General features: G+C 46.8%; 1 protein-coding gene across 1 annotated transcript in view; it reads left to right on the top strand.

Moving 5' to 3' along the window:
* The window catches only part of ADCY9 (adenylate cyclase 9), a 133,533-nt gene that overhangs the window by 69,771 nt on the left and 36,518 nt on the right, over nt 1-27,244 (top strand). The window contains exon 2 of the mRNA XM_029220189.1: nt 15,857-16,047. Coding sequence (XP_029076022.1) covers nt 15,857-16,047 — 191 coding nt within the window. The remainder of the gene's footprint in view (nt 1-15,856; nt 16,048-27,244) is intronic.

Genomic DNA, 27,244 nt, shown 5'->3' with positions numbered 1-27,244 from the left:
CCAGTCTCCATGCTACCAAACCCAGGATCACTTCTCAGCAGCATTCAGCACAGTGGCCCATTCCTTCTTCTTGAGACACTCTCCTCTCTTGGCTTCCTCAGAATCCTGTTTGCCTGACTATCTTCCTTGGACTTCTTTGCTGGGTCCCTCTCCCCCACCATCTCGTGACATCAGAGGTCCTCAGGCTTACTTCCTGGCCCCTCCTCTCTCGTCATCCTCTCCATGGGTGTAGTAGCGACATCCCTTCTCTAGTCTGAATCTCCCCTCTGATTGGGACAGTGTGGCTGCCTCTTGGATGTCTTCATTTGGGAATTTCACAGGCATCTTACAACTAAAGAGTCCAAAACTGAGCTTTTAATCTTGCCCCCCAAACCTTTACCTGCCCTGATCCTTCTCAGCCAGGGAGTAAGGCAGAACCTGTGGAGTCCGCTTTGTTCCCCTTCCTCACCCGCACGTCCAGCCTGTTGGCTTGTCTGGACGTTGTTCAGTTCTGCCTGGACGTTGTATCGGGAATCTGCTTGCTTCTACCCTGCAGTCATCCTAAGCCAGGCTGCTCTTACCCTTTGCCTGGGTCACAGCAACAACCTCAGGACAAGTCCCGCTGCTGCTCTCGACAGCTCCCAGCCATCCACTACCCCCAGCCAGTCAGGATCTGGGTATGATCTTGGAAGAGAAATCAGACCAAAAATTTGTGACACTTGAATAAAGTCCATAGTCTAATTAACAATATTGTACCAACGTTAACTTCCTTTTCTTGATTATTGTTCTATGTTTGACGTAGCATAAGACAACAGTAACATCAGGACAAGTGGGGTGAGGAATAGAAGGGAACTCCTTTGTACTTTATTTGTAACTTTTCTGTATGTCTAAAATTACTTCAAATTAAAAAGTTTTTAAAAACATTAAAGTGGAAAAAAAGAGAGAAAATTGGATTGTGTGCTCCCATGCTTAAAACTCCGCTGAGGCCTTCCAGGGGCCCAGCGCCAACTCAGGCTGCTCCCGACGGCTGCAGCCCTGCCTGCCGCTCCAGCCTCACCCGGGCCACCCTCCTCCCCCACTTTGCTTCAGTGAGGTGCAGTTTATTGTTTACTCTCCTACTTCTAGTTCCTTGGGGTCAGGGACAATTAACTGTCACGCTCACAGTTTTGTCATTAGCTTTCACCTGGCATATAGCAGGTGCTCAGATAGAATCAGTAGATGAGTAACTTTTTGTTCCTATTGTGTAAAAAGGAAAGTTTACTATATAGTTCGAGAAGGTACAGTACTTTCAATACTTTGTTCTGCAAATGGACCGCTGCTGTAGGGGTGTGGTCAGCTCTGGCAGCGTTTGAATGCCCTGTCTGCTAGGCCTTCAGCCGGGTGCTGTCAGTACTCAGATGAGTAAGACAGAGGCAATGTACGGTACTAAGAGCATTTATAATGGACCTAGCCTCATTCTTGGCAGATTTCAGGAGCTCATTATTTGCTGAAAGAATGAATAGGATATGTTCCGAAATCATTTCCTTTTAAAATTGCTGCGGATACACACACACTCACATGTTACGTATACAATTTTGTAATAGGTGCACATACAGCACTGTGGAATTTTCAGTCTTTTTATTTATTTTTTTATTCATTTATTTCTTTATTTTTATTTTTTTTTTTGGCTGTGTTGGGTCTTTGTTGCTGCGCGTGGACTTTCTCTAGTTGTGGGGAGCGGGGGCTACTCTTCATTGTGGTGTGTGGGCTTCTTTTGTTGCGGAGCATGGGCTCTAGGCACCTGGGCTTCAGTAGTTGTGGCTTGTGGGCTCTAGAGCACAGGCTGAGTAGTTGTGGCACATGGGCTTAGTTGCTCCACGGCATGTGGGATCTTCCTGGACCAGGGATTGAACCCGTGTCCCCTGTGTTGGCAGGCAGATTCTTAACCACTGTGCCACCAAGGAAGTCCCTTCAGTCTTTTAAATATCGTTCCAGCTGGTTCTCTCTTGGCAGGGGGAAGTGTGGGAAGAGAACTATGGAACTTCTGGCTGCTTGTAGGGCAAGAGGCCCTGCCGTGGCCCAGCACCCATTTTCCCAAGCTCCCCCTGCTGTGTCCTAAGGCAGCTTGATGCAAGGCCACGCAGCAGGAGATTGGTAGAGGTGTTTTTGGTGGTCTCAGTGATGAAGGGTTATGTATGGTCCATGAATTTAATTTTATTCAGGAGGGTAAAGAGGACATTGCAAATGAAGTATGCAATAAAAATGGGATAACACGGGGCCATTGGGTCTGATCAGGTTGAGAACCCATGGCTCACCATCTGGTCTCCAGAAGGTGTCATTATGGGTCCTCAAGGAATTTAAAGTATTTCAGAGAATCCAGCGGGAATGCCATAGTTTCGTGATGATCCCAGATGAGGCACAGCTTTACGCTGGGACCTGCCCTCGGCGTGGAGGCCCGCTTCTGTGGTGCCTGGCAGAAACTGTGCCTGGATGTTGGTGACACAGGAGTTTCTGGGCTGTGACCGGGGACCAGGTGTTTTCACTGCATTCGAGTCAGGAAGGCACAATATGCAGATCAGTCAGCTGCAGGGGTGAATTCCTTGACCACTGTGAGCAGCTCATGGGAGCAGGGGGCAGGGGTGTGGTCCCCAGGGCTCCCTCCTCTCTCTCATTCTGGGTGATGTCACAGCACCCCAAGGCCCTCGATCATGCAGACACTGGTGGACATTCAGACAGCAGGTGGCAGGGCGGAGGGGACCCGGGAGGAACAGAAAGAGAGGGGAGGTTGGCCGAGGGGACCAGTCAGTTTATCTGCTTCACATATTTGCCTGGGGCTGGGCCTCAGCAGAAAGGCCGGTACAGTGATACCGCTCGTAAGACGCCTTCTCCTGCTGCCTTCTCTGGCCTGGCCTCGGTGGTTTGTGCCAAATCCATTAGCATCATGGCCATGTGCCTAGTTCAACATTCAGGCCGGTGGAGACAGAGAACCCCCACGAAATGGTAATTTGTTCAGTGGTGCGTTTTACTACATGTGTTGCTTTTAATGGGTGTGAAAGATCAGAGAGCTCAGTGTTCATTTTACAGACTGCTTTTAGGAATCATGCAGTACAATTTAAAGTGTATAAAAAGTGGAAAATACAGCATATCTTAAAACTATTGATATTAAAAACATTTTTAGGAATAATACATGTCAAACAAGGTTGAACTATATACAGATGGGCTCTGAATTAGGTTTTTGAATCAAATTTTCAAACCATTTTAAGTTTTTATTGGAAAACGTTCAATCTTTCCAAGCTCTCCTGTTTTCTTTTTTCTTTTTTAAAATAAATTTAATTAATTAATTAATTTATTTATGGGTGCGTTGCTGCGCGCAGGCTTTCTCTAGTTGCAGTGAGCGGGAGCTACTCTTCGTTGCAGTGCATGGGCTTCTCATTGTGGTGGCTTCTCTTTTTGTGGAGCATGGGCTCTAGGCACCGTGGGCTTCAGTAGTTGTGGCACGCGGGGTCAGTAGTTGTGGCATGCGGGGTCAGTAGTTGTGGCCCGCGGGCTCTGGAGCGCAGGCTCAGTAGTTGCGGCCCATGGGCGTAGTTGCTCTGTGGCATATGGGATCTTCCTGGACCAGGGCTCGAATCCATGACCCCTGCATTGGCAGGCAGATTCTTAACTACTGCGCCACCAGGGGAGTCCTCTCCTGTTTTCTTATTCTTAGAGATTGTCTACCATTTTGTTTGCTAGAGTATCTATTTCTACCCTGTTTTCCAATTGGCTACTCGTACTCTTAGGGTACAGGGTAATTTGTCCCTCATGTTTGCTACTAAATGTCATCTATAATAAATAGAAGTTCATGCTTATTGGTTTCACATTTAGTTTTCCTCTTTACTCCACTCATTCTTTTTTTAATGGTTCTTATACCTCTTCTCTAGTTAGTAAAGATAAGAAGGAGCTTTCTGTTGCCAGTTCATTCCTGTTTCCCAATAAGGAAGGATCTGGATCTTCACTGTTCAGTGTGGTAGCAGTGAGCCACATGTAGCTATTTAAAATTTGTTATAATGAGAAAACATTAGAAATTTAGTTCTGGGCTTCCCTGGTGGCGCAGTAGTTAAGAATCCGTGTGCCAATGCAGGGGACACGGGTTTGAGCCCTGGTCCAGGAAGATCCCACATGCCGTGGAGCAACCCATGCGCTACAACTACTGAGCCCGTGCTGTAGAGCTCATGCTCCACAACAAGAGAAGCCACCACAATGAGAAGCCCATGCACCATAACAAAGAGTAGCCCCCACTCGCTGCAACTAGAAAGCCCGTGCACAGCAACAGAGACCCAATGCAGCCAAAAATAAATAAATTAAAAATAATAGTTTAATAATATTAAAAAAAAAAAAAAAAAGAGTCCACCTACCAATGCAGGGGACATGGGTCCAAGCCCTGGTCCGGGAAGATCCCACATGCCGTGGAGCAACTAAGCTCATGCGCCACAACTACTGAGCCCGCGCTCTAGAGCCTGCGCACTGCAACCACTGAGCCCACGTGCTGCAACTACTGAAGCCTGCGGGCCTAGAGCCCGTGCTCCACAACAAGAGAAGGCACCGCAATGAGAAACCCACGCACTGCAACGAAGAGTAGTCCCTGCTCACTGCAACTTGAGAAAGCCCGTGTGCAGGAATGAAGACCCAAAGCAGCCAAAAATAAATAAATTAAATTAAATTAAATTTTTAAAAAATAGAAAAGAAATTTAGTTCTTCACTTGTATGAGCCACATTTCAAGTGCTTGGTGGCCGCTGAACTGACAGCCATAGGACATTTCTGTCATCAAAGACAGTTCTCTTGGACAGCCCTGGGCCACATTCTTTACACCCCCCCAATAGTCCACTTCCTGTATTATCTCATTAACCCCCCGAAAGCCTCTTCAGCTTTCTGGAACCGTCTGGAACCTTGTCCTCCAATTCCTCCCAGCCCAGCTGTGTATGGCTGTAAAGTCAGGTGGAGTCATACTGCTGAGCCTTTGACGTGATTGGGTTGAGTCAGCCTGGTCGGGAGTTCTTCCCTGGGACCCTCTATCCAGTTCTTCATTTGGGAAAGTGGCAGGCATATGGCCTAACTACAGCAGTCCCGAGGGTCTTTTTAACCTGGGTAATGGAATTGTCACCTCTCAGACTCATTAACTCACAATTTGAGGAGCTCTGTATTCCTCTCATCTCCCTATTTCGTTTTTTCCACTTCAATGTGATCTTTGTGGTGCCTGACCTGACATCTTCACTGAGTTTGATTTCTTTGACTATTTTCCAGCAACTTTTCTTCCATCCTTGAGCTCCTCTCCTGATTTTTTTTTTTTACTAGTCTTCACAAGTTCCATTTCATTCTTAAATGTATATTTATGATGTATTCTTTGAATCGGTAGTATTTTTGCGTTCAGCATGTCTTTACCCTATTGATTTATCATATTTCTTTCTTTCTTTTTTTCTTTCTTTCTTATTTTTAACAGAACACAGAGTTTATCACTGGTGTTAACATAATACTTGGAGGTTTTCTGTTTCGAATCATGGTGTATTTATTCAGTGGGACGTTTCATAGTGTTGAAAATAAATGAATGTGGATCACATGTATCAGTATGGATGATTCTCAAACATATTGCTGGACCAAAAAGAGCAACTTTCAAAAGAATACTTGTAAAATGATGTCATTTATGTAAAGGTTAAAAAAAAACACATATTAATGCTGTGTATTGTTTAGCATTACATACGTATGTAGTGAAAACTTAAAGAAACACGTGGGGAGGAGCCTGTGGCCGTGGCATTCTGGATAGTTCTGTGCTCTGTGCGGGAGGAGGGGTGTGGTGGGGAAGGCCTGCAGGGAACCTGGATGGTACAGGCGACCATCTGTTCCTTAGACTGGAGGGACTCCGAGTCTTGAGCTTACTTTTCCTTACATGTTTCTATGTCTAAAATATTTTGTAAAAAAAATAATAATAATAATAAAATAAAATAAAATATTTTGTAATAAGTTTAAAATTTTATGCCTATTTTAAACATAAATAAGAAGATTCAATATAGAAAGTGAATTTCCATAATCCTGTTGCCCTGTTAATATTTTGGTGTATTTCTGTGTTTTTTTCTGTAAAATTTTTCAGTTTTATTGAGTTATAATTGACAAATAAAATTGTAAGATATTTAAAGTGTAGATTGTGATTTGGTATATGTATACATTGTGAAAGGATTCCCTCATCTAGTTAATTAACACATTCATCATCTCACGTATTTATCTTTTTTTATTTTCTGGTGGAAACATCTAAGTTCTATTCACTTAGTAGATTTCAGTTATATAATACAGTGTTATCAACTGTTGTTACCACATTTTACATTAGCTCCTCAAGCTGTATTTCTGTGTTTTTAACGTGGCCTAGTGTTATTCAGAATAACACTTTTTTTCTTGTTTCTTTCCCTGTGATACTAGGTGCGCTTCATGCCTCCTTCTCTCCAAGTACTCAGCTATGTGCTTTGGGGCCAGCACCTCTACGGGGCAGGGACCTGCTTGCTGGAGTGTCTGCCCCTCCTTCCTGGGGAGTCTGAATCCCTGGCCTTCTGCCCGCATCTGCCTCTCCTTTAGGGTCTTCCTCACTCTCTGCCTTTAGACGGGGGACTCCTCAAGACTCATCCACCCCCTTCTTGCGAATGAGGGGCTGTTGACTGCAGACCCAGGTCACATTTTTATATGTCACATCTCTGCATGTCGATGTGCCCCCTGGACCGTCCCTCGACCTCTTCTCATATGTGGGCACTCACTACTCACTGCCTTGGTTTCACTTTCAGTTTTGCTTCTGCGAGAGTCTACAACATAGCTGTGATTTTCTTGAGGCATGAATTACAGTGTGAGGCTATAGAGGGAGAGGGGACCACGCGGCCGGTGACCCCGAGTGAAGGGATGGGCCCTCGACTTCTTGTTTGATGCCCAGCAACACTTTTCAGGTTCTTAAGAACATACCACACAAACACAGCTTTGATTCTCCTGAAAAAGGTCTAAGAAAGAAAGACTACCTCCAATGCTGAAATGAAATTAGAGAAACGAGATATCTAAGAAGATATTGCTTCTTGGTCAGAAAGGAGAGGCTTGGGTTTCCCAGTTCTATGGCTCGAGCAAGTCTGCCTATGGGAACAAGAAAATGCAGTTTGGGAAATTGTTTCTGGCAGTGTTCCAGCCAGTATGCAAAGCACTCATCAAAAGAGAGAAAACTTTGATGTGACCTGAAAACTGGTTGACTTGAAAGTGAGGAAATTTGCAGCAAGCGTGTGACTGTGCTGGAAATGTGATTTGGGAGCCAGCCAGAGTCTGGATAAACATTTCCACGAAGGAACAGGTGGTAAAGGCGCGGTTATTCCCAGGAAAGGCTAGTCAGGAATGGTAAGAGTTGTGGTTTTTGTTTTTGTTTTTGTTTTGCATAATATGAAGTTTCCAGGTGAGGTTGTCTATGTTGCCTTTCTTCCCATCTAAAGATGCTCCCAGGAAGTGTCGCTGGTGGTGGTGCCCCTGCCCTTTGCAGGTGAAAGTCCTGGTGGGTGAGAGGGGAGCGGCAGTACTGGGGCAGCTAGGAGAACCCCGCCTCTACTGTGTTGCAGCGAGGCTGCAGCCCTGGTGCTCTGGCAGCCTTGCCGTGCAGCGCGGTGAGCGCTTGTCATCTGGGGGGGGAATCGCGTTGGTGATCTAGGAAGACAGCCTGGGTGTCGGGCCAGCTCTTCTGGACTAGCCTGCAGCAGTGAGTGTTGCTAATTTGATGATTCTTGGAGATATCTCCTGAAGGTCAAACTTTTGTTTTGTTTAATCTCTCCCAGACTTCTGAACTCATGCCATGTTGAATTTTTAGTTCTTCAAGGCTATTTAGCCTTATTTCTTATTTATATATTTTTCCATCCTAGCTCTGCTACATTATCTATTTCCAAGCCTTTATTTGAAACATTTTTCTTTTACCTGCTACTGCCCGCCCACTCCTTTACTTTGAATTCCCAAGGATAGTGTATTTCTTACTGTTCTTTTTTTTTATTTGTCCTCTGAATCTCAGGACTGTTACATCTTGATCTTTGCATAGTTTTGCTTTTTAAAAACAGCTTTATTGAGGTATAATTAACGTACTGTACAGTTCATGCTTCCAAAGTATGTAAGTCAGTGGTTTTTAGAGTATTCACAGTTGTGCAACCATCACCACAGTCTAATTTTAGAATATTTTCATCACTCCTTAAAGGAACCCTATACCATTAACAATTGCTCCCCATCCCTCAACCCCCAAACCTCTGGCAACCACTTGGCTACTTTCTGTGTCTGTGGATTTTTGCCTATTCTGGACATTTCATATCAATGGAATTATGTAGTATGTGGCCTTTTGTGACTGGCTTCTTTCACATAGCATCCTATAGCTTTATTTCTATTTTTTATGTATTCCCTTTTTTTTGGCTTCATTTTTCAATTATTTAGCTGCCACCTATTCCCAGATTTTAAAATTGAGTCTTTCATTTATCTTCTTTCTAGAATCTGTTTTCCTTGTCTATCCTGTACATAAATCTGCCACTCTTAAAATTAATTATTAATTAAAAATTTTATTTATTTATGGTTGCATTGGGTCTTCGTTGCTGCGTGCGGGCTTTCCCTAGTTACAGCGAGCAGGGGCTACTCTTTGTTGTGGTGCGCGGGTGGCTTCTCCTGTTGCGGAGCACGGGCTCTAGGCGCGCGGGCTTCAGTAGTTGTGGCACGTGGGCTCAGTAGTTGTGGCTCGTGGGCTCTAGAGTGCAGGCTCAGTAGTTGTGGCACACGGGCTTAGTTGCTCCATGGCATGTGGGATCTTCCCAGAGCAGGGCTCAAACCCGTGTCCCCTGCATTGGCACGTGGATTCTTAACCACTACGCCACCAGGGAAGTCCCTAATTATTAATTTTTTTTTGTTTTGCGGTACACGGGCCTCTCACCGTTGTGGCCTCTCCCGCTGTGGAGCAGAGGCTCCGGACACACAGGCTCAGCGGCCATGGCTCACGGGCCCAGCTGCTCCGCGGCATGTGGGATCCTCCCAGACCAGGGCACGAACCCATGTCCCCTGCATCGGCAGGCAGACTCTCAACCACTGCGCCACCAGGGAAGCCCCCTAATTATTAATTTTTAAACTGTTAGTTTAACTTAAGTTAAAATCTTAAAATTAACTATTATTTCACAATTCTCCAGGGAAAAGAATACGGTCTGTGGCTCCTCCTGTTATTGCTCCAGATGTGACCTGATGTGCTCTCTTGTGTCTGATGACCACTCTCTGGGTTAACATTTGGTGAATAACAGTTTATTAGTTGTTAGTCCGTCTCAATTCCCAGCACCTTTCCTTCTAGCTGTCTTGTTTCATAGTCTCTTCTGATTATTTCAACTCTGTTGTATACAGTATTCCAAGATAGTTATCATAGACCTTCACTTTCCTTTTGTTTTCTAAAACTCACTGTAAAAATGCCTTTTGTCACTTGTGAACATCCCGCCAGCACACAGACTTGACTTCACATGATTCTCTCTTCTTGTTGATGCGTCATCACTTACTCATTGTTCTCTCCCTCACTGCCAGCCTCCCATCCTCCCATCCTCCCATGTAATTCTTTATGAGCATTACTTCATGCCCTTCCTCAGTCTACTCTGAGTTACTCCTGAGTGTTCCTGAAGATGCTCTAAGGAAAAGCATTAACTCATTTAATCCTCACAGCAGCCCTTTGAAATGGGGTCATCATTAGGTGACTGGTATTTCCATTTTGGGTCACGGTTTTCATCCGCACTGTTGCTAACACCAGAGCATTCCTTTTTCCTATCCATTTCTTTCAACACTCAGCCCAGGTCCTCACCCTTAGTAGGTACTCAATAAATGTTTCATTTGCTGGGTAAGTGAATGTGTGAATGAGCCAATGAATAAATGAGTTGGTTAGTACCTGGCAGACTGTTTCCATAAACAGCCAAGTGCTACCTTTCAAAGAACTCGTTTCGTAGTTTTTGAAGGCCTGGGTATTAAACCCTAATTTGGGAATTTTTTAGAAGTGGGAGGAGTGGGTCTTTGAAGGCAGTTACACTGGACTCTCCCAGCATTAGTTCTGAGCATTGAGCAGGGTAGCCCTTATTCATGTCAAGTAGGAAAGTTCAGAAGAAGACAGCTCAGGGGAACATAGTCACGAGGTGACTGCCCAGTCCACTCACCTTTGGCCGTGACATGTACCTGTTCCTGCAGAGAGATGGAGGCTGGTGCAGAGGACGCCTGCCACAGGAGCAGCTGTGGGGGGGGGCGTGCTCATGTGCATGTTCTTGAAAGAATCGGTTGGTTAGGCTAAAGGTGTAGTCAAGATCAAGCCACTCAGGTGTGGTGCCCACCCTTTGTTTCTTTCATCTGCTTGGGTTAGTCCGTCTCGTATTTTACTGTTTGGGACTTCACTTTTTAAGAAGAAGGTTAAGTTTCACCCACAGCCATTTGCTGTTGGAACTTGTGATTTATTGTCACGTGTTGGGACAACCAGGACGGATCACCTCCGTGTGATTAATTGTTTCACATAGGAGCAGAGAGGACTTAGGCCTATCCAGAGTGTTTTGAGTTAACAAGGTGGAAATTGCTTTTTTTTTTTTTCCCACCAGAACTTTTGGTCTTCCTAAGCAGAAGCAATAGATAATTATGAAATATCATATCTATAGTTTTTAGGCCCTGGTTATTTGGTAGATTAAGATTGAGCACTTTTAATCTTTATTTTTCGTATTGACTGACTACATTTTAGTTTAAATAATCCTCATGCTACTCGGCCATTACAGATATCATTAGAAGGAAAAATTCATTACAAAGTGAATAAGTTTTTAGACCCTTTGATTTGTGAACCGGCCCAAACTGGTTGCCTCCCTTATATTGATTGTTTCAGATCATCAGTGATGCAAGCTCCCAGGCGTTTGCTATGTCACTCTGCTAACTCCCAACACACCTGCAGACATTCTTTCCTTCCTGATTATTCTCTTTCTGTTGGGTTGACACTCAGGCCCTTGGTTCTTGGATTGAGGGTATCACCCTCCAAAGCAAGAGTTCTGCAGAAAAAGACAGTGATAAAAAGGCCAGAATAGTCTTTCTTTTCCAAAATGGACTTTGGCACTCACTCAAATTACACTCAGCTCACGAAAACTAAACACAAGTTGTGTGCAAGGCTCAGTTTTTCTCCTCAGAATTGATGGTATAGTTAAGACTGTTAACCACGTCAGCTTCCCGGGCACACACAGCTGCAGACAACGCCTCCGTGAGACAGGAGCTTACGGGAACCGTCTTCCCCACTTCTCCACCTGCTGTGAAATTAAGCCGATGAAAGGCATCCGTGCCAGTGAGGTTTAAAGTCAATTACCAGGAAAGAATATAAGAAATCTTATTAATTGTTCTCCTGTTTACACTATACTTAATGAAATAAATAATCTAGCTGCCTTATTTTGACTTTCTGCTCTAAAAGAGCCATTCTAACGAACTTGGACCCCAAGGTCCATGTGTGTAGTTACTCATTAAATCCTTATGTCTTATGACCTCTCCTGACTGCAGCCAGTCACCTGGCCCTGATACGTTCCCTGGGACCTTTCATATCCGGTCTGACTTTATCATTACTGATATCACTCCAGTTTTGGCAAAACATTTCACTTTAAATCTAACTTTCCATATTGAAGCATAAAAAAAGTTGCTTAATTTGTTCACCGATTTTTTGCTTGCCAGGGACACATCTGTGCGTTTGTCCTTTGGAACACTCGCATTGCTGTGTTACTAATACAGGTTGATTGTTAGGATCCACCCAAAGAAAAGTTCAAGTTAGGAACAAATGTGGAGCAGTTATTGATTTAACAATCCTGCAAATGTTTTTGTACATAGAAGGAGCATAAAAAAGACTCCCAGCGATAAGCAGGTCAAACACCCACGTTGAGAATAATAGCTAACGTTACTGAGTTTTTACTGTGCGCCAGGTACTGCCATGAAGGCCTCATGTGTGTTAATCATTTAATCCTCGAGTCAGCCCTGTGGGGTGAGTCCTGTTCTTAGTGAGAGGTGGAGCCATGAAGTATCTTACTGCATCACACGTTTAGGAGGGACAGAGCCTGAATCCCAGGGCTTCTCCCTGGAAGCCACATGCCCTTACCCGTCACACTCGTGCTTGCTGTGGAAGCCTTGCCTGTTGCCCCTGCAATTCAGAAGGAGTAGGTTTCACCATTATTTCCCATCTCCCTTGTCCCTTGACTCCCTCACCACCCACTTGTGGCTGGAGTTTCCAGGGCTCCCTGGCCTTTCCTCAGCCTGGTGCCTGCTCGTTACTCCTCCTCACCCCTGTTGCCCCCAGAGTGAGGGCTCCTGGAGCTGGTCTCCCTGGTGCCCTGCACGGACTTCAGCTCCTCTCTGCCCCCTCCCCACCCCCTGCTGCACCGAACATGTTCTCTGTTCCAGCCACACAACACTCACCTCCATCCCTCCACTCTCCCTGCTAAAGGCTCCCCTTCTGGAGTCTGATTCATCGACTATTCTGGTGACACCCACAGCCTGACCATGCTGTCCCAGCCCCTGGTCCTGGTGGCCTTCACTGGGCTGGCCTCTCCTCATCTTATAGCCCTCAACCTAGAGGGGACTTCACCCAGGAGGCCTTCCCAAACCTCTGAGTCTTTGTGAGATACACCCTCCTGTGCTTCCTGGTCCTGGACCAGGTAGGCGTACCCACCTGCTGCCGAGATCCCCCTGCAGGAGCCGCCCTGTACAGGGAGGGTCACGGCTGCCATGTTCATGCTTGTCCCCTCAGCACCCTCACAGTGCATGGTAAACAGAGGCATTTAGTAAATGTTTGAGCAATGAGTGGCAACTCAGTAGTCACAATTCAAAGCAGCAACGACAAACCTCAGGGGTGCCCACCCCAAGGCAGGCATCAGAGCCTGTGCTGCAGAGCTGGCTCCATGCCCAGGTGGAGGGCGCACTGCTGCTTGGAGGACTGGCTGCATCATCATGTATTCATGGCCCTGCGGGGCTGGAGGCTCAGCCCTTTCTCTGCTGTAGTTGTCATGCCTCCAGGAAAGGCCTCCTTCACCTGCTCTTGCCTGAGGAGCCATACAGGGAGGGGATAAGTGGTTCCCTGACTGAGGACCCCTCCTGGGTGTGAGAGAGCTGACTGGGAGCAGGGCCCAGGGGTGCAGAGCCCCGGGCAGTGGAGCCCCGAGCTGCCGGCCTCCCCATGGGAATGCAGTTCTGGGGTCAGGGCCAGCTACAGACACAACGGAAAACCTTCCCCTGCAGCCTCAGCTCCTCACCCCTGCAATCCAAAAAATGCCCTTCCTTTGTCTGTTCCCCAAGGCAGCCCCTGCAGCAGCTGCGGGTGCTCTCTGGGCCCCCCTTCCCACCCGCTGCAGGTGACTTACCTGCCACACCCGGGAGTTCGAGAGGGACTAGTTACAGCAGCTCCAGGGACCAGGCCTCTTCATGCCCTGGTTGGGTGAAGCCAGGGATGAGATGCCACGGCAGGTCAGAAATAGGGCTTTTCTCTCCTCAGCCCACAGAGCTTGTGTTTTCTGACTCTCCCAAGGCGAAGTGATAAAATCAGTTCAGTGTTTTCTGTAACAGAGTCTGAGAAATTCACGCAAAGCTGCTTTTACCCTTCTGTTGTATTCTAGTTCATGCTTCCCTTTCAAGTTTATACACGTAGCTAGTCAGAACTGTGATTGATCCTATATATCATTTGGGATGTATATTTTTGGTTGGAAAAAATACATGGAAGTTCAGGACCTTAGTTAAGAGTGAGCATTTAACAATCTCCTTTGGGGTCAGTTAGCATCTAAAATTATTTATCTTAGTCTTTGGATCCCACCTGTGATTTGGCTATGCTCCTGGATGTCTCTAGGTGTCCTGGAACTCTTGCCAAATTCTCTGAACTGTTGACCTAAAAACATATGCTATACAGTAATTTATAAGGAGGGAGGGAGAGGAAGAAAGATAAAGTGATGAAATGGTGGTTTAATTATAAAATGATTAAGGATTATTGATTAAGTAGTCCCAGGGTTATGTGCTTAATTAATTTTAGAGCATTTATTAAATATGTACTGAGTGCGAGAAACTGTATGAATCCAGCAGTGTAGTCACATGTCACCTCTTTTTTTTTGCGGTACATGGGCCTCTCGCTGTTGTGGCCTCTCCCGTTGTGGAGCACAGGCTCCGGACACACAGACTCAGCGGCCATGGCTCACGGGCCCAGCCGCTCCACGGCATGTGGGATCTTGCCCGACTGGGGCACGAACCCGTGTCCCCTGCATCGGCAGGCGGACTATCAACCACTGCGCCACCAGGGAAGCCCTCTTTTTTGTTTTTAAATGTACTTTATTTTCTTAGATAGTGTATAGAGTGTTTTATTTTTTTTAAGATTTTTTTTGACATGGGCCATTTTTAAATTCTTTATTCAGCGTGTTACAATATTGCTTCTGTTTTATGTTTTGGTTTTTCGGCCACGTGGCATGTGGGATCTTAGCTCCCCGACCAGGGATGGAACCCGCACCCCCTGCATTGGAAGGCGAAGTCTTAACCACTGGACTGCCAGGGAAGTCCCATGATGGCTTTTCTCTACCACCTTCTGCTGAAGCTTAAACTCCTTAAGATGGGAATCCTGCTTTGTTCTGGTTTTATTCTCTGTGTACAGCATACACCAGGCCTAAAATAAATGTTTATCGAATAAATCACGTTGTCACTCCCTTTCATAAATTCGTAGTCTGGTTAAATTCCAGTAAGGACTAACAATGGATTTCTTTAAATAAGGCTTGCCTCTTTTTCAGAAAGCCCTTGAGTTCCGTCCGGAAAAGCTGCTCCTTACTCACCTCCCAGCAGATAGTCCTGTACACCAGGAGCAGGGCCCAGCCCACCTGTTACAGCTCCTTAACACTATAGCATATATTGTTACTTCAGCCTTTAATGGGGATTGTAAAGTTGTAGGTTAATAGTCCATTTAACCAACTTTTTTTTACAGTGGGGATTTTGTGAGAGAATAAAATTCACATAGACTGCAGCTTGACAAAAAGCTGATGTTCTGGGACTTCCCTGGTGGCGCAGTGGATAAGACTCCGCACTCCCAGTGCAGGGGGCCTGGGTTCAATCCCTGGTCAGGGAACTAGATCCCACATGCATGCCACAACTAAGAGTTCAAGTGCCACAACTAAGGAGCTGGCAAGCTGCAACTAAGGACCCCTGGAGCTGCAACTAAGGAGTCCACGTTCTGCAACTAAGGAGCTGGCAAGCTGCAACTAAGGAGCCCACCGGCCACAACTAAGACCTGGTGCAACCAAATAAATAAATATTAAAAAAAAAATGATGTTCCTGCCGTGTGAATGTTTGGATCCAACAGAAAAGAGATACTTGTTAAGTCTGAATCGAGGGAGCGCTTAGTTCCCCCGCTGGTGCACATTCTGGTCTCCCTTTTCATGGTGGTTGCCAGTCCCTGACGTAGGTAACATGGTCTGTAGTCACCCTCACATCTAGACTGACAATTATGAATGTCGGCGACTGGTATTTACAGATAGAAACAAACCCAAGAAATGTATAGGGTCCGCACTCAGTGGGCTCTGCTGCTGTCAGAAAGAGGCCACGTGACCCTTCCAAGGAAGGACTTTTAAACCCTTGTTTCAGCCCCAGAAGATGAAGTGTGCAGCCTCCATTCAGAGAAAACACAGCGTGAATACATGGTGTGTTTTGGTGGCAGTCGTTCTCCCTGAGGCTGCGCATCTCTGGAAAGGTCATGGGAGTAGTAGTAAAATATGACCTATTCTCATTTTCACTTTACTCTCAACTTTCTAGGAGCGTGTCCTGCGTAGAGAGCAAGACGGAGCTGCGTTTCGACCAACGCTGGTGTCCACCTGTGCTGACTGTAATTTTTATCCATAGGTTTGAAGACATACCTGATAGCGGGTCAGAGAGCGAAGGAGTCTCATTGCAGCTGTTCAGAGGCCTTGCTTTCTGGCTTTGAGGTCATTGACGGCTCACGGGTGTCCTCAGGCCCTAGGGGACAGGGGACAGCATCGCCAGGGAGTGTCAGTGACTTGGCGCAGACTGTCAAAACCTTTGATAACCTTAAGGTTAGTTTTTTTTTTTTTTTTCCTACTTCTAAAACTTGATACTAATTCTGCAGTAGAATATGTGAAATAATAAACAGTCTTCGGGTCCGTGGCAGACGACTTGGAATGCCTTTCCATTTGGATTTTATGATTTTTAAATTTAGTATAAAGTTAGCAGCATTTTGCATTTTTAATATCTTTGCTTTTTTGACATATGCACCTCCATTTTCTTTCTACACTGCATAGAGTTGCTTCTCACTTGAGTTACTATTTTCTTTTTCTGCAACCTATGATGTCTTTTGGGATTTCTGAAAGCTAACAATAAATGATAAGAGTAAAGGTGATTCTCCCAGCACCTTGCTTGGAGGGCTAGTTTGTATCTTATTTCAGAGATCACTTTCTCAGATACTCAAACATCTCTTGAAATTCAGTGTTTTATGATTATTTTAAATCTTGTTGGTGTGGGTGATCTTGTGCTGTAGCTCATTGGAAGAGTGCAGGCTTGCCAAGAACATTATAATATTTCATCACTGGGACAGAGATCTCCTGGTGGCTGCATATTGGGTGCACTTCTGTCCCAATAAACTACCAGGGAATTAACACTATGGACCCTGGGCATGCGAAATCACTCTGGTATGTGAATCTTTCCTCAGATTTCACATTTGATTTAGTTCCCCCACTGATACCTCTTATTTATTTTTACAGTTTAAATATTTGCCATTTCCTTTTTTTTTTTTTTTTTTTTTAAAGAGAGAGACGGTTAAAACAGTTCCACCTCACTGTTTTGTGCTCTCAAATAACACAGTGATGTTTGGTCAGGACAATGGCCTATTGGTATGGCTGTAATCCAGTACATTCCTGCCTATCCACATCATTAACAGAGTTGAAAGCTTGCGATCTTGGTACTTCAGCTGAAGGCATCATAATGTGGTACTCGGCTGCAGTGTCCAGATTATTTCACTGTGTTGGACTTCATGGTGTCTCTCATCCAGGCACTGTGTGCGGTTCCTGTGTTCAAGTTTGTGGACAGCACACACACGTATCATTTTCATCGTGTGCATTGTTCACTTAGTGCAGGGTTTCTCAGCCTCAACACCATCAACATGTTGGGCCAGAGAACTGTTTGTGGAGGGGACATCCTGTGCATGGTGGGATGTTGAGCAGCATCCCTGGCCTACACCCACTAGATGCCAGTAGCACCCTCTCTTACCAGTGTGACAACCAAGGTCTCCAGACATGACCCAATGGCCCCTAGCGGGGAAGGGTAAACTCACACCTCTTGAGGATAGGGTATTTGATCCTGTCCTTCCGCGTGCTCTCTGGCACATGCATAACAGTGCATGTAGCTGAAATTTCCTTAATGCCTGCACTCTTTGCCTGGGCTGCTGTCTTGCAGGAGTCAGAAAGAGGGGCCCCCTGCTCACAGGCTACCACTGAACATGGGCCGGGAAGAGCTAGGTGGGGAGGGGAACAAAAACATGGCTTCCAAATACGGCCTTATTATTTGGGGAGAAATTGTTTCCTCAGGCTTCCAACCGAGCTGTAGTCAAGTAGAGAAATAGGGCTCAAAGCCAAAAATAAAGGTTTTGTTGCATTTGTCTGCCACTTTAGGTGATGTGTGTGTGTGTTTCTATCCATGAGGGTGTGTGCCCTTGAGGACCTCACTGTATCACACACCTGCAGTGTTAATGACAGGCATTCTGCGCTAAATTGACTTAAGAAGGTTTTCTCTCCCCCCGATGGAACATGTCTTGTTCTAGTCATAAACCTATTTATATATTTATTTGTTTTTGATCTGGTTGGGCAAAAACTATTTAGCAGGGCTTCCCTGGTGGCGCAGTGGTTGAGAGTCCGCCTGCCGATGCAGGGGACGCGGGTTCGTGCCCTGGTCCGGGAAGATCCCACATGCCGCGGAGCGGCTGGTCCTGTGAGCCATGGCCGCTGAGCCTGCGCGTCCGGAGCCTGTGCTCCGCAACGGGAGAGGCCACAACAGTGAGAGGCCCGCGTACCACAAATAAAGAACAAACTATTTAGCATACTCTATTGCCATGTATAAATTTTCCAAATAATCTTGTGATCTATGAAGTTAACTGTGTTTACCAAAAGGAATTTGAGGAAAAAAAAAAAAAAAGGATCTTTCTGCCCCTTCCAGGAGGGAAAGATGAGTGGATATGAAGTGTAAATTTGGGGGTGTTTTGATGGTGTTTGGGGGATAACAGGACATCTGAGATGAGGGACACCCCTGAAGCATAGGGTTCCTGGGATTCACGGTTGGAGTGGAAGGAGCATGAGGAGATAGGAGGCCCAGTCTCCATGCCAGGCTTTGCCACTTGGGGTCCATCCTCACAGCCCTGCTCTGGGCCCTGGTTCCTGGGTGCAGGTCGGGCCAGGGCAGGCGGCTGAGAGGCATAAGCACCGGGGAACCAAGTGAATCGCTATGAACCGTCATCCTAGACTTGAAAGGCAGAAAACTGAGGTCTCGTTTAAAGATTACATAGATTATAATCTGACATACAAGGCTTTCCCTCAAGTAAGAGTTTTTGAACAATACAAAAGTGAAATTGCAGTCTCTTGCTCCAGGTTCTTTGAGTAGATTTATCCCACAAGCGTGTCGGTGGCTCATGTGTGCCACTGGTTTGTTGCTCCATGTTGTCTGCACCACAGTGAGCTGTTCTGATTCTCTGGATCACAGACGAGTTCCTCCTCATCCTTTCCCAGGATCTGTTGACTCTTTCTGTCAACAGACTTCTTTCCCTTTGTTGCTGCTGCCGCTGCAGCCAACAAGAGTTGACTCCCATGGGGATTTCTGTCTCCCCACATCTCCCTCCTTCCCATGCCCAGCGCCAGAAGCCCTGACCAGTGGAAGAGTCCTGGTCTAAGGAGGATTCCCCAAGTAGGTTCCCTTGAACAGAAGTTTCTCAGGATGGAAATGGGTGTCCAGTACGGAAAAAGTGTCTGTGGTCAAGTCAATATGGGTTAAACAACACTGAAACGGTTTCTTTACTGCAGGCCTTCTCAGAGCCTTTAGCATGCTAACATGCATGGATAGGTCTCCAGAGAGGGAGTGGTATGCAGCATTCTCTGGCCTCTTGACCAAAGATTTCTTCTTTCAAGCTGTACGTTTTTGGGGTGTGCTTATCTAGTGGAAGGAGTTTTGTAACCAAGCAAAAGGGCTCTTTTGCCCACAGTGCAGAAAGCCTACTCTGACAGTGGGTGTCTGCAGCAAAGTCAGAGTTTATTTGCAGGGCACCAAGCAAAGGAGTGGGAGACAAGCCTCAGATCCACTCCAGCTTGGTCTTTGAGTTAAAGGGGGGAAGAACAGTGAAGCTGGGGTTAATCATCGTGTTGTGACATTTCTGTGACATTTCTTAATTGTAGTTTTGGGAGTCAGGATGTCTCTGGTTTACAATTTTCAGGCCAGGTGGTCCATGGATGGGGGGAGTCTGTTGCTCATCTTACCCTGGAGAAACAACCTGAGTTTGTACCTTAACAGTGATATCGGCAACAGCAGTTTAGTGCGTTAGCGATGTTATTGACGATAGCCATCTTAGTCACCTGACTCTGGCTGAGGAGCGTTTAGTTAGCACACAGTTGAGGTTAGAGGGGACAAGAAAGGGAATAAAGTTTGGGGCAGAGAGATTAATCGTAAACTCGGCAGGAGAACTCGGTTTTAGAGGGCATTGGTTTCCTTAATTCCTTGAAAGAACCAAGGAATTAGAGGAAAGGTGTTCTGTAAATTCTCATCGAGTGAATCCACGGAGGCTTGGTCCTGTTGCTCTCGCCTGCAGTGCGATTGCTTCCCTGTCCCCATAAACTCCCCTCTTCTCTCACCGTGCAGCTTTCTTAGTTTCCTGTGACTCCTCTAGCTAGTGATGCCGCCACCCCATCTCTGAAGCCTTAATTCAGTTAGTCTATACCACTTGGTTATAACATATGCAACCTGAAATACTTGCTTATGTTTCTTACGCCCCTTTCTCTGATCTATTTCAATGCAGGGCCCGTTTGTTACATAACTTAAGTTTTTCCGAAGGGTCCAGCATGGTGGCTGGCATGTAGTAGATAATTACGACTTTCTTTTGGCTTATGTTTTTAGTTTTGTAATGACACGCAGAGACACGTAGCTCTGCAGAGTTAGACTGAGGGCTGAACTGGAAGCCTGGGCAGAACCAAGGTGATGCCCATGAAGCACTTGTTTTCCGCTCCTGGCACACGTACCCTGTGTGTCTGTAAGTTATCTCCCAGTTCACAGCTGGACAATTGCCACCTGATATTTCATAAATAGTCTGAGTACTATGATGACCTGCTAAGAAACAGTAGTGATGGCAGAGGTCAAGGGCTTTGGCCTTGAGGTCATACGTCAGAGGGAACCCTTCACACCTAAGCCTTGGCTTCTTGAGTGGCTGGTCGTGAGAGCTGCTCCTCAGGAAGGACCTGACGTCACATACTGGGGGGAGGGGAGTCCCACCAGAACGGTGGCACTCAGCTCTCTGGGCTGAGCTGCAGAGGTATCAGAGGGTTTGGGGTGAGGAGGCAAGAAGGGAGCCAGGGAAGGAGACAAGGCCTTGCCACGTCAGTGTCACGGAAGGTGGCTTGGGTGCCTCAGAAAGGCTGGAACCTAAAGCTGAGGATCCATCTCAAAGCCTTGGCTTTGGGATCGAACAGGTCACCTCGTGGCTGTAAGCCACAGGGACATGGCAATTTCTCAGGGCTGTCCTGAAGATTAACTGAAGTCACGCCGCGAATGCTGGGGTTGGAGAAGCTCAGCTGACCCTGGAGTGCACTTTCACTCAGTCCGCACCGAGTGGTGGATGCTGACCGCAGAAGGAGCAGGGAGGACAGGAGCAGGTGGAGGCGCTGTTTGGTTCACCCACAAGGAGTCACTGAGTCTCTCGGGAAGGTCCCTGTTTGCTCTGAGCTGAAGGGGGTCCTTCAGTTGTTGCAGCTAATCGTTGCTGTAAGGGATGTAGCCACGGCACACGTGCAACCTGTTTTGTGTGGCCCCAGCCCTGCTGTGGTGTCTGCTGCTCGTTTATCATGAACCCTGTGGGTGACGGATGGAGGGAGACTGTGCATGCCAATAAAAATAGCCAGGCTGACGTGTTTGCAAAGAGCAAAGAAATGCAAACCAAAGATGTGGATGGTGTTTTATCACATCCGTCCTAATCATTGAGCCACATGAGCTGTGAGAGCATCTTATGTCATCCCTGAAAGACCTCCCTGGGATGCACCTGCTTGGCTGGTCTTCGTGAGTTTGCCTTAAACCCTTATTCAGAAGCCAGGGCATGTGCTCATGGGGGTGTTTCTCCCTGTTTACAATTGGTAATGAGGCTGATAAAGTGGATGCACCCACGTGGGGGGATTCAGAGAGGGCCTGTCCTGTCTCACAAGGGTTATACTTTCCCTTTGAGGTCACTTGCCCTAGGAACACGCTTCTGTGACAGTCCCTATGGCTTTTTAAATGATTCTAAGAAAATGATCACTTCTGTTATCTCCTTGTTATTTGTATGTAAAATCATTATGAATAGGCTTAGTCAGTTCAGTTTGAGGAAGTGAGGGGGCCTTTTACTTTATTATAGATGGAAAAAGTAATAGATTTCTCTCTCTCTCTCTCTCTGTGCCTGTGTAGTTTAGATATTAAGTATTTACTGTAAATAGTTGTCTGAGTTGATAGTGATGATGGTTGATGGTTGCACAATTCTGTGACTATACTAAAAACTATTGAATTGTAGACTTTATTTATTTTTTACTTTTTTTTTTTGCGGTGCGCGCGCCTCTCACTGCTGTGGCCTCTCCCGTTGCGGAGCACAGGCTCCGGATGCGCAGGCTCAGCGGCCATGGCTCACGGGCCCAGCCGCTCCGCGGCACGTGGGATCTTCCCGGACCGGGGCACGAACCCATGTCCTCTGCATCGGCAGGTGGACTCTCAACCACTGCACCACCAGGGAAGCCCTGAATTATAGACTTTAGATAGTGAGTTGCATGGTACGTGAATTGTATCTCCATAAAGCTGCAACACAAATAAGTAAAAATAAGTAAATAGTAATCTGAAGGCTGGCTCTGAAATGTGGATGTAAAGTAAGTTTTTTTTAAAAAGGACTTTTCAAGTTGTGTCTATATTTTGAGAGGTGTGTGTGTTTCCTTCAATTAGGAGGAAGCACATCACATATAAATTGACAACTCTTCCTTATAGAAGAATTCCAGCTAATAGATTGTAGAAGGAGTGAGGGAAAGAAAAATCACCTTTAGAGCATCACAGTAATAAGTGCTACAGGCAAGATCTATCACTGAATTCTAAAATCAGCAGGTAGAAGTTTAAGGAGAAACAGGACATTTGCATAGCCTCCAAGCATCTCCCCTTAGATATTTATTCATTTTAAAGGGAAGAATAGTTAGGAAGTTCCCTGGTGGTTAGGATTCCGGGCTTATACTGCCATGGCCCAGGGTTCAATCCCTGGTTGGGGAACTGAGATCTCACAAGCCATGCGGCACAGCCAAAACATAAATAAAGGGAAGAATAGTAACTTGACAGTGGAAAACCTAGCAGAGCCCACCTTCACCAAATGCTGATGGTTAGCATCACAATTAAGAAAACCAGCGGTATCATGTACCACCCTCCACCCCGTGTTACGTGCAGAGAAGGGCATATCGCCTCTGTGGGTTTCTTCCCTCAAATCCTAAACCTCAATCAACTCGTGAGAAAACATTAGACAAATCCAAATTCAAGGACGTTTTACAAAATACCTAACCAGGACACTTCAAAAATGTCCCAGACTGGAGGAGACTAAATGTGCGTGGGATCCCGGAACAGGAAAAGGACATCTGAGTAAAATCTGCAGCGTGGTTAATAGTACCGTGCCAGTGTTAATCTCTTAGTTTTGGTAACTGGACCACGGTTCATATAAGATGCTAAGTAATGTTAGGGGAAGCTGGGATGGACGTATGGGGACTATCTGAACTGTCTTTCCCACTCTGTTTAAGTCTAAACTTGTTTCAAAATAAAACATTTCAATACATATGTATACAATATTATGTTTATATTATTTTATGTAATATAAATATGCTTGTTATTGTTATATATTACGTGTGAATTGAAATGGAAAGGTTAGTCCATCTCATTTAATTGGCATCATCAAGTAGTAAATTACTGCACATGAAATAAATTTCCCCAAATACCAAATATCTTCTTCCTTTGACTTTCTGATGGCACTTTACCACACCACGGTGACACTTTTCTTGCCTTATCAGCCTCGATTATTAAACTCACTTAGGTCGCCTAGGGCTCAGGAATCTGAGGTTTCAGTGGTTCTACACTCTGTGGCTTAGAGATTTTGCGCCTGGTTTTTACAGGTGTGTGTTTTGTTTGTTTGTTGTTGTGCCTCCAGTATTCGCAGGCTGTCCACTTTTCTGTTCTTATCGCTTCTGGATGCCTTTCTTTTTCTGTAATAATTACCGTTTCTATTTTCCTCTAATATCCGGCTTCTACTTTTCTCTAAGATTTTGTTAGCAGAAATCATCTATTTGGGAGTGTGAATGCCTGTGCCGATCCGCTAGCTTGGGGTGGGTGCCTGGCCTGCCCGTGGCAGGTCACAGCCAGGGCGGCCTCTGCCCCACACAGCAGGCTGTCCCTGTTCACGCAGAGATGTCACGTGTGTGGTTGGGGTCAAGGGCGTTGTCCCCCTGCCATTCTCTAACTGTGACTCTGGGCCAGTCCCTTCACTCTATGCCTCAGTTCCCTCTTCTGTAAAATGGGCTACTCACAATGTCTGTTTCCTGGGTGCTTGTGAGGACTAAACAAGGTAATACAGGAAAGAGCTTAGAACTCAGAATGGGCCTCAGTAGGTTATATGTGCTCTGGCTACATGCTCCTGTCTGCCATGTTCAACCTGGGTTTCGAGTTTGGGAAGCAAGGGATGTTCCTCCTGGTCTGAGGACAGCTCGCTCAGTAGTTATGTTCAGCAGACCAGGCAAAGCAGGACTTTTCTGATGTTGTTTCCTCCTCGTTTCTCAGAAAAGAGGTTTCCGTGCTCCCTCCCTTGACAGTTATGAAAAAAGGACAGCTGTTGGCTTAGAAGTGATTTATCTTGTGAAGAGAAATAGCCTTGAAGAAAAAACTATTTTATAGCTCAGTGTCATGTATTCTGAAGAGGTTGTAGGGTGTATGTGTTGAAATGTGTTAAAAACAAATGCAGAGGCACCCAAGCGTGTTAGAGAAATCGTTATAATCTTCCCTCCAGAGCCCACATCCGAGATGGGAGCAAGCGTGGGTAATCTGGGAAGATGAAGAGTTTGCTCCTGGCTGTTCTCCAGGGGATCTCGGGTTTCCCAGGCAACAGCCAGCACACTCCTTGGCTCGGAGAGTCCTCTGTCCTGGAGACCTTAGCTGGTCTTGGTGAAGCTCCCCTTGGCGCCGGTGTCCAGTGGTGCCACTTAAAGGAACCAGGAGGTGACCATAACTGCTTGGGTCACTTCAGGGGAACAAGGCAGAGGAGATCAGAGTGCCAGGATTATTCCTGGGTCCTCTTTGTGCCAGGAAAGGAGGCCAGAGAGAGGTTGCATGGTGGTCAGGGGCCAGGAGCCCCACAGGCTGACCCCCGCTGTTGACAGTCACTTCTGCCTTGCAGCGTCGATATGAGGATTAATGGAGATCAGGTGCGTGAGACTGTGGGCATGGCGTGGATAAGGACCTGACAGTGTTCGTTGGCACGTCCTGGGCACTGAGGCGTTTCCACATCGTGGCAGCCGCTATCATTAGAACAGTAGCTTTGACCCACTGTGCCTGCAGAGGGGCTGCCCTACAAGTCAGTTGCTCAGTTGGGGCGTGTCTCCCAGAGCCCCCAGAATCTAAACCCCTCTTCCTGGTAAGGGCTTCTTGGGGTCTGAGATGACAGCAGCTGCTCAGAGGGAGAGACGGGCCTTTAATGGGTTGGCAAACATTTCACAGAGGTATCTGCTTGACAAAAACCAGTATGTGAGACGTTTTAACCCGATTAAAACGAAGCTGGAAAATAGTTAAAGGAAAGTTGCTGGGGGAGGGGGTGGACAAACCCACCCACCGTCCCACCGTTGCTTGGCGGGACCCCCGTGGAGCACGAGAGGCTCCCCCTATAGATCGAGGGAATGTCGAGATATGAGAAAGTTTCCATCAGGGCAGACAGATTTCTCTAAGATTTTTGTTTCATTTGTTTTTAAGTTAGAATCAGTACAGTTTCCCCCAGAAAAGGAAAGTAGCTGAGGAAGAAACAGAATGACAAAGAGCCACATCTTCACAGTACAATGAAATGATCTGCTGCTGTGTCCCTGTGCTGCAGGAACCACCCTGCCACAGGAGGGCCTGGGTCCACAGCTGGCATCCTCCCCAACCCCCGGGGTCCCCACTCCCTGGATGAAGCTGCTGTGAGTGTGCGGAGTGAGCACCATTCAGACCATTAGGAGTCCCACTCACGGATCCTGCTCTACACTTGACATGTGACCCCGGTGAGCCCCGGAGCTCCCTGAGCACAGTCTCCTAGACAGTTGTGAGCATCCCGGCTCCGACAACACACCTCCTTGCTCCCTGAGGTTCTTTTGTGGGCAGCTCTGTGGGACATGCATTAGAATGGGGTACAGGCCCTGCAGCCTCTGTTTGCCAACAGGGTGTAGCCTTGAGCTGCTCATCTGTGAAGAGCCTTGCCCCCGGCCCCCTGAGACAGCCCGGTCCCCACGGGCAGTCCCAGTCCCCACTGGCCCTCCCACCCCTTCCTTCACAGCCAAGACCTTTCAGAGAGGGGATGCAGTGTCTGACTGGGGTGGCCTTGACTCCTGTCCAGGGAGTCCTTTGCAGCGGGTGTATGCTCTCTGGTGTCCAATAGGTTTGAGAGTCACTTTTGCATATTTGTGGCTCTAAAAGCTTGAAACATCATCCAGATGCAAAGCCAGCACACCGTGAGGAATTCCTACGAAGCAGATGGCCTGTTCTTCAAGTGCATCAGGTGTACTTGAGGAGAGAAAGATACTTAGGAGCAAGCTGATGCCAAGAGTTGCCTGAAAACACAGGGCTGGGCAAGAGCAGACGCCCGGTGGCTGTCCAGTCTGTGTTCAAGGACTTTAAATGATCGTATGCACTGGCTTCAGAACCCAAGAGAATAGGGACCAGATGTTTCAGTGTTAAGGACCAGTGTTTACTGAGCACTCCCCAACACTGCAGGCGTGTGTGGAGCCAAGTGCGGTCAACGCACGCACGCTCACACACGCAAGCCCTCACCCACGGCAGACATCGCCAGCCCCCATGGGTCCCCTCCCTCGGGGCTAGGACGTGGCCTCATCATCCTTCTCAGTTCAGCATTCTAGGAGGTCAGTGCCTTGGGATTAGAGCTGATCTAAAATACCTCTGACTGGCTTTACATGTGTCTCCTCATTCTGCCCTTATGATTCAATCCCATTTAACAAAGGAGGAAACTGAGGCTCAGAGAGATTCCCATACTATTATGTGGTAGAACCAGGATTCAGTCCGTGACAGTCTGATTTCAAAGCCAGTGCCTTTAATCACTGTGTTACACTTGTTCTCTAGACTTAACGTTTGAAAAGTGCTCAGAGAGGGCTTCCTTGGTGACGCAGTGGTTAAGAACCCACCTGCCAATGCAGGGGTCACCGGTTCGAGCCCTGGTCCGGGAAGATCTCAGACGCTGCGGAGCAACTAAGGCCGTGCACTTCAGCTACTGAGCCTGCGCTCTAGAGCCCGTGAACCACAACTGCTGAGCCCACGTGCCACAACTACTGAAGCCCATGCACCTAGAGCCTGTGCTCCGCAACAAGAGAAGCCACCTCAATGAGAAGCCCGCACACCGCAACGAAGAGTAAGCCCCTGCTCACCGCAACTAGAGAAAGCTTGTGTGCAGCAATGAAGATCCAACACAGCCAAAAATAAAATTAAATAAATAAATAAAGACTTAAGAAAAAGAAAAGAAAAGAAAAGTGGTCAGAGAATCTGTTCAGTATTCCATCGTGTCTTTACGAGATTGGTGACAGACAGTCCCTGGAGCCTAAGGGTTTGGCTCAGAGGGTCTCAACCCTCCACACACCCCTGCCGCTCCAGGCTGTATCCATCCTACCCTTGGGCCATCAGTTGGCCCCTGAAAAGGCTGTGTTCCCCTAGAGAAGCAAGCCTGCCACCACTACCACCACCAAAGCCATTTACACACACACACACACACACACACACACACACACACACACACACACA

Source organism: Monodon monoceros, unplaced genomic scaffold (genome assembly GCF_005190385.1).
Source record: "Monodon monoceros isolate NGI ecotype Baffin Bay Population unplaced genomic scaffold, NGI_Narwhal_1 Super_Scaffold_13, whole genome shotgun sequence".
NCBI lineage: Eukaryota > Metazoa > Chordata > Mammalia > Artiodactyla > Monodontidae > Monodon > Monodon monoceros.
This window is presented reverse-complemented; position numbering and strand designations above follow the sequence as displayed.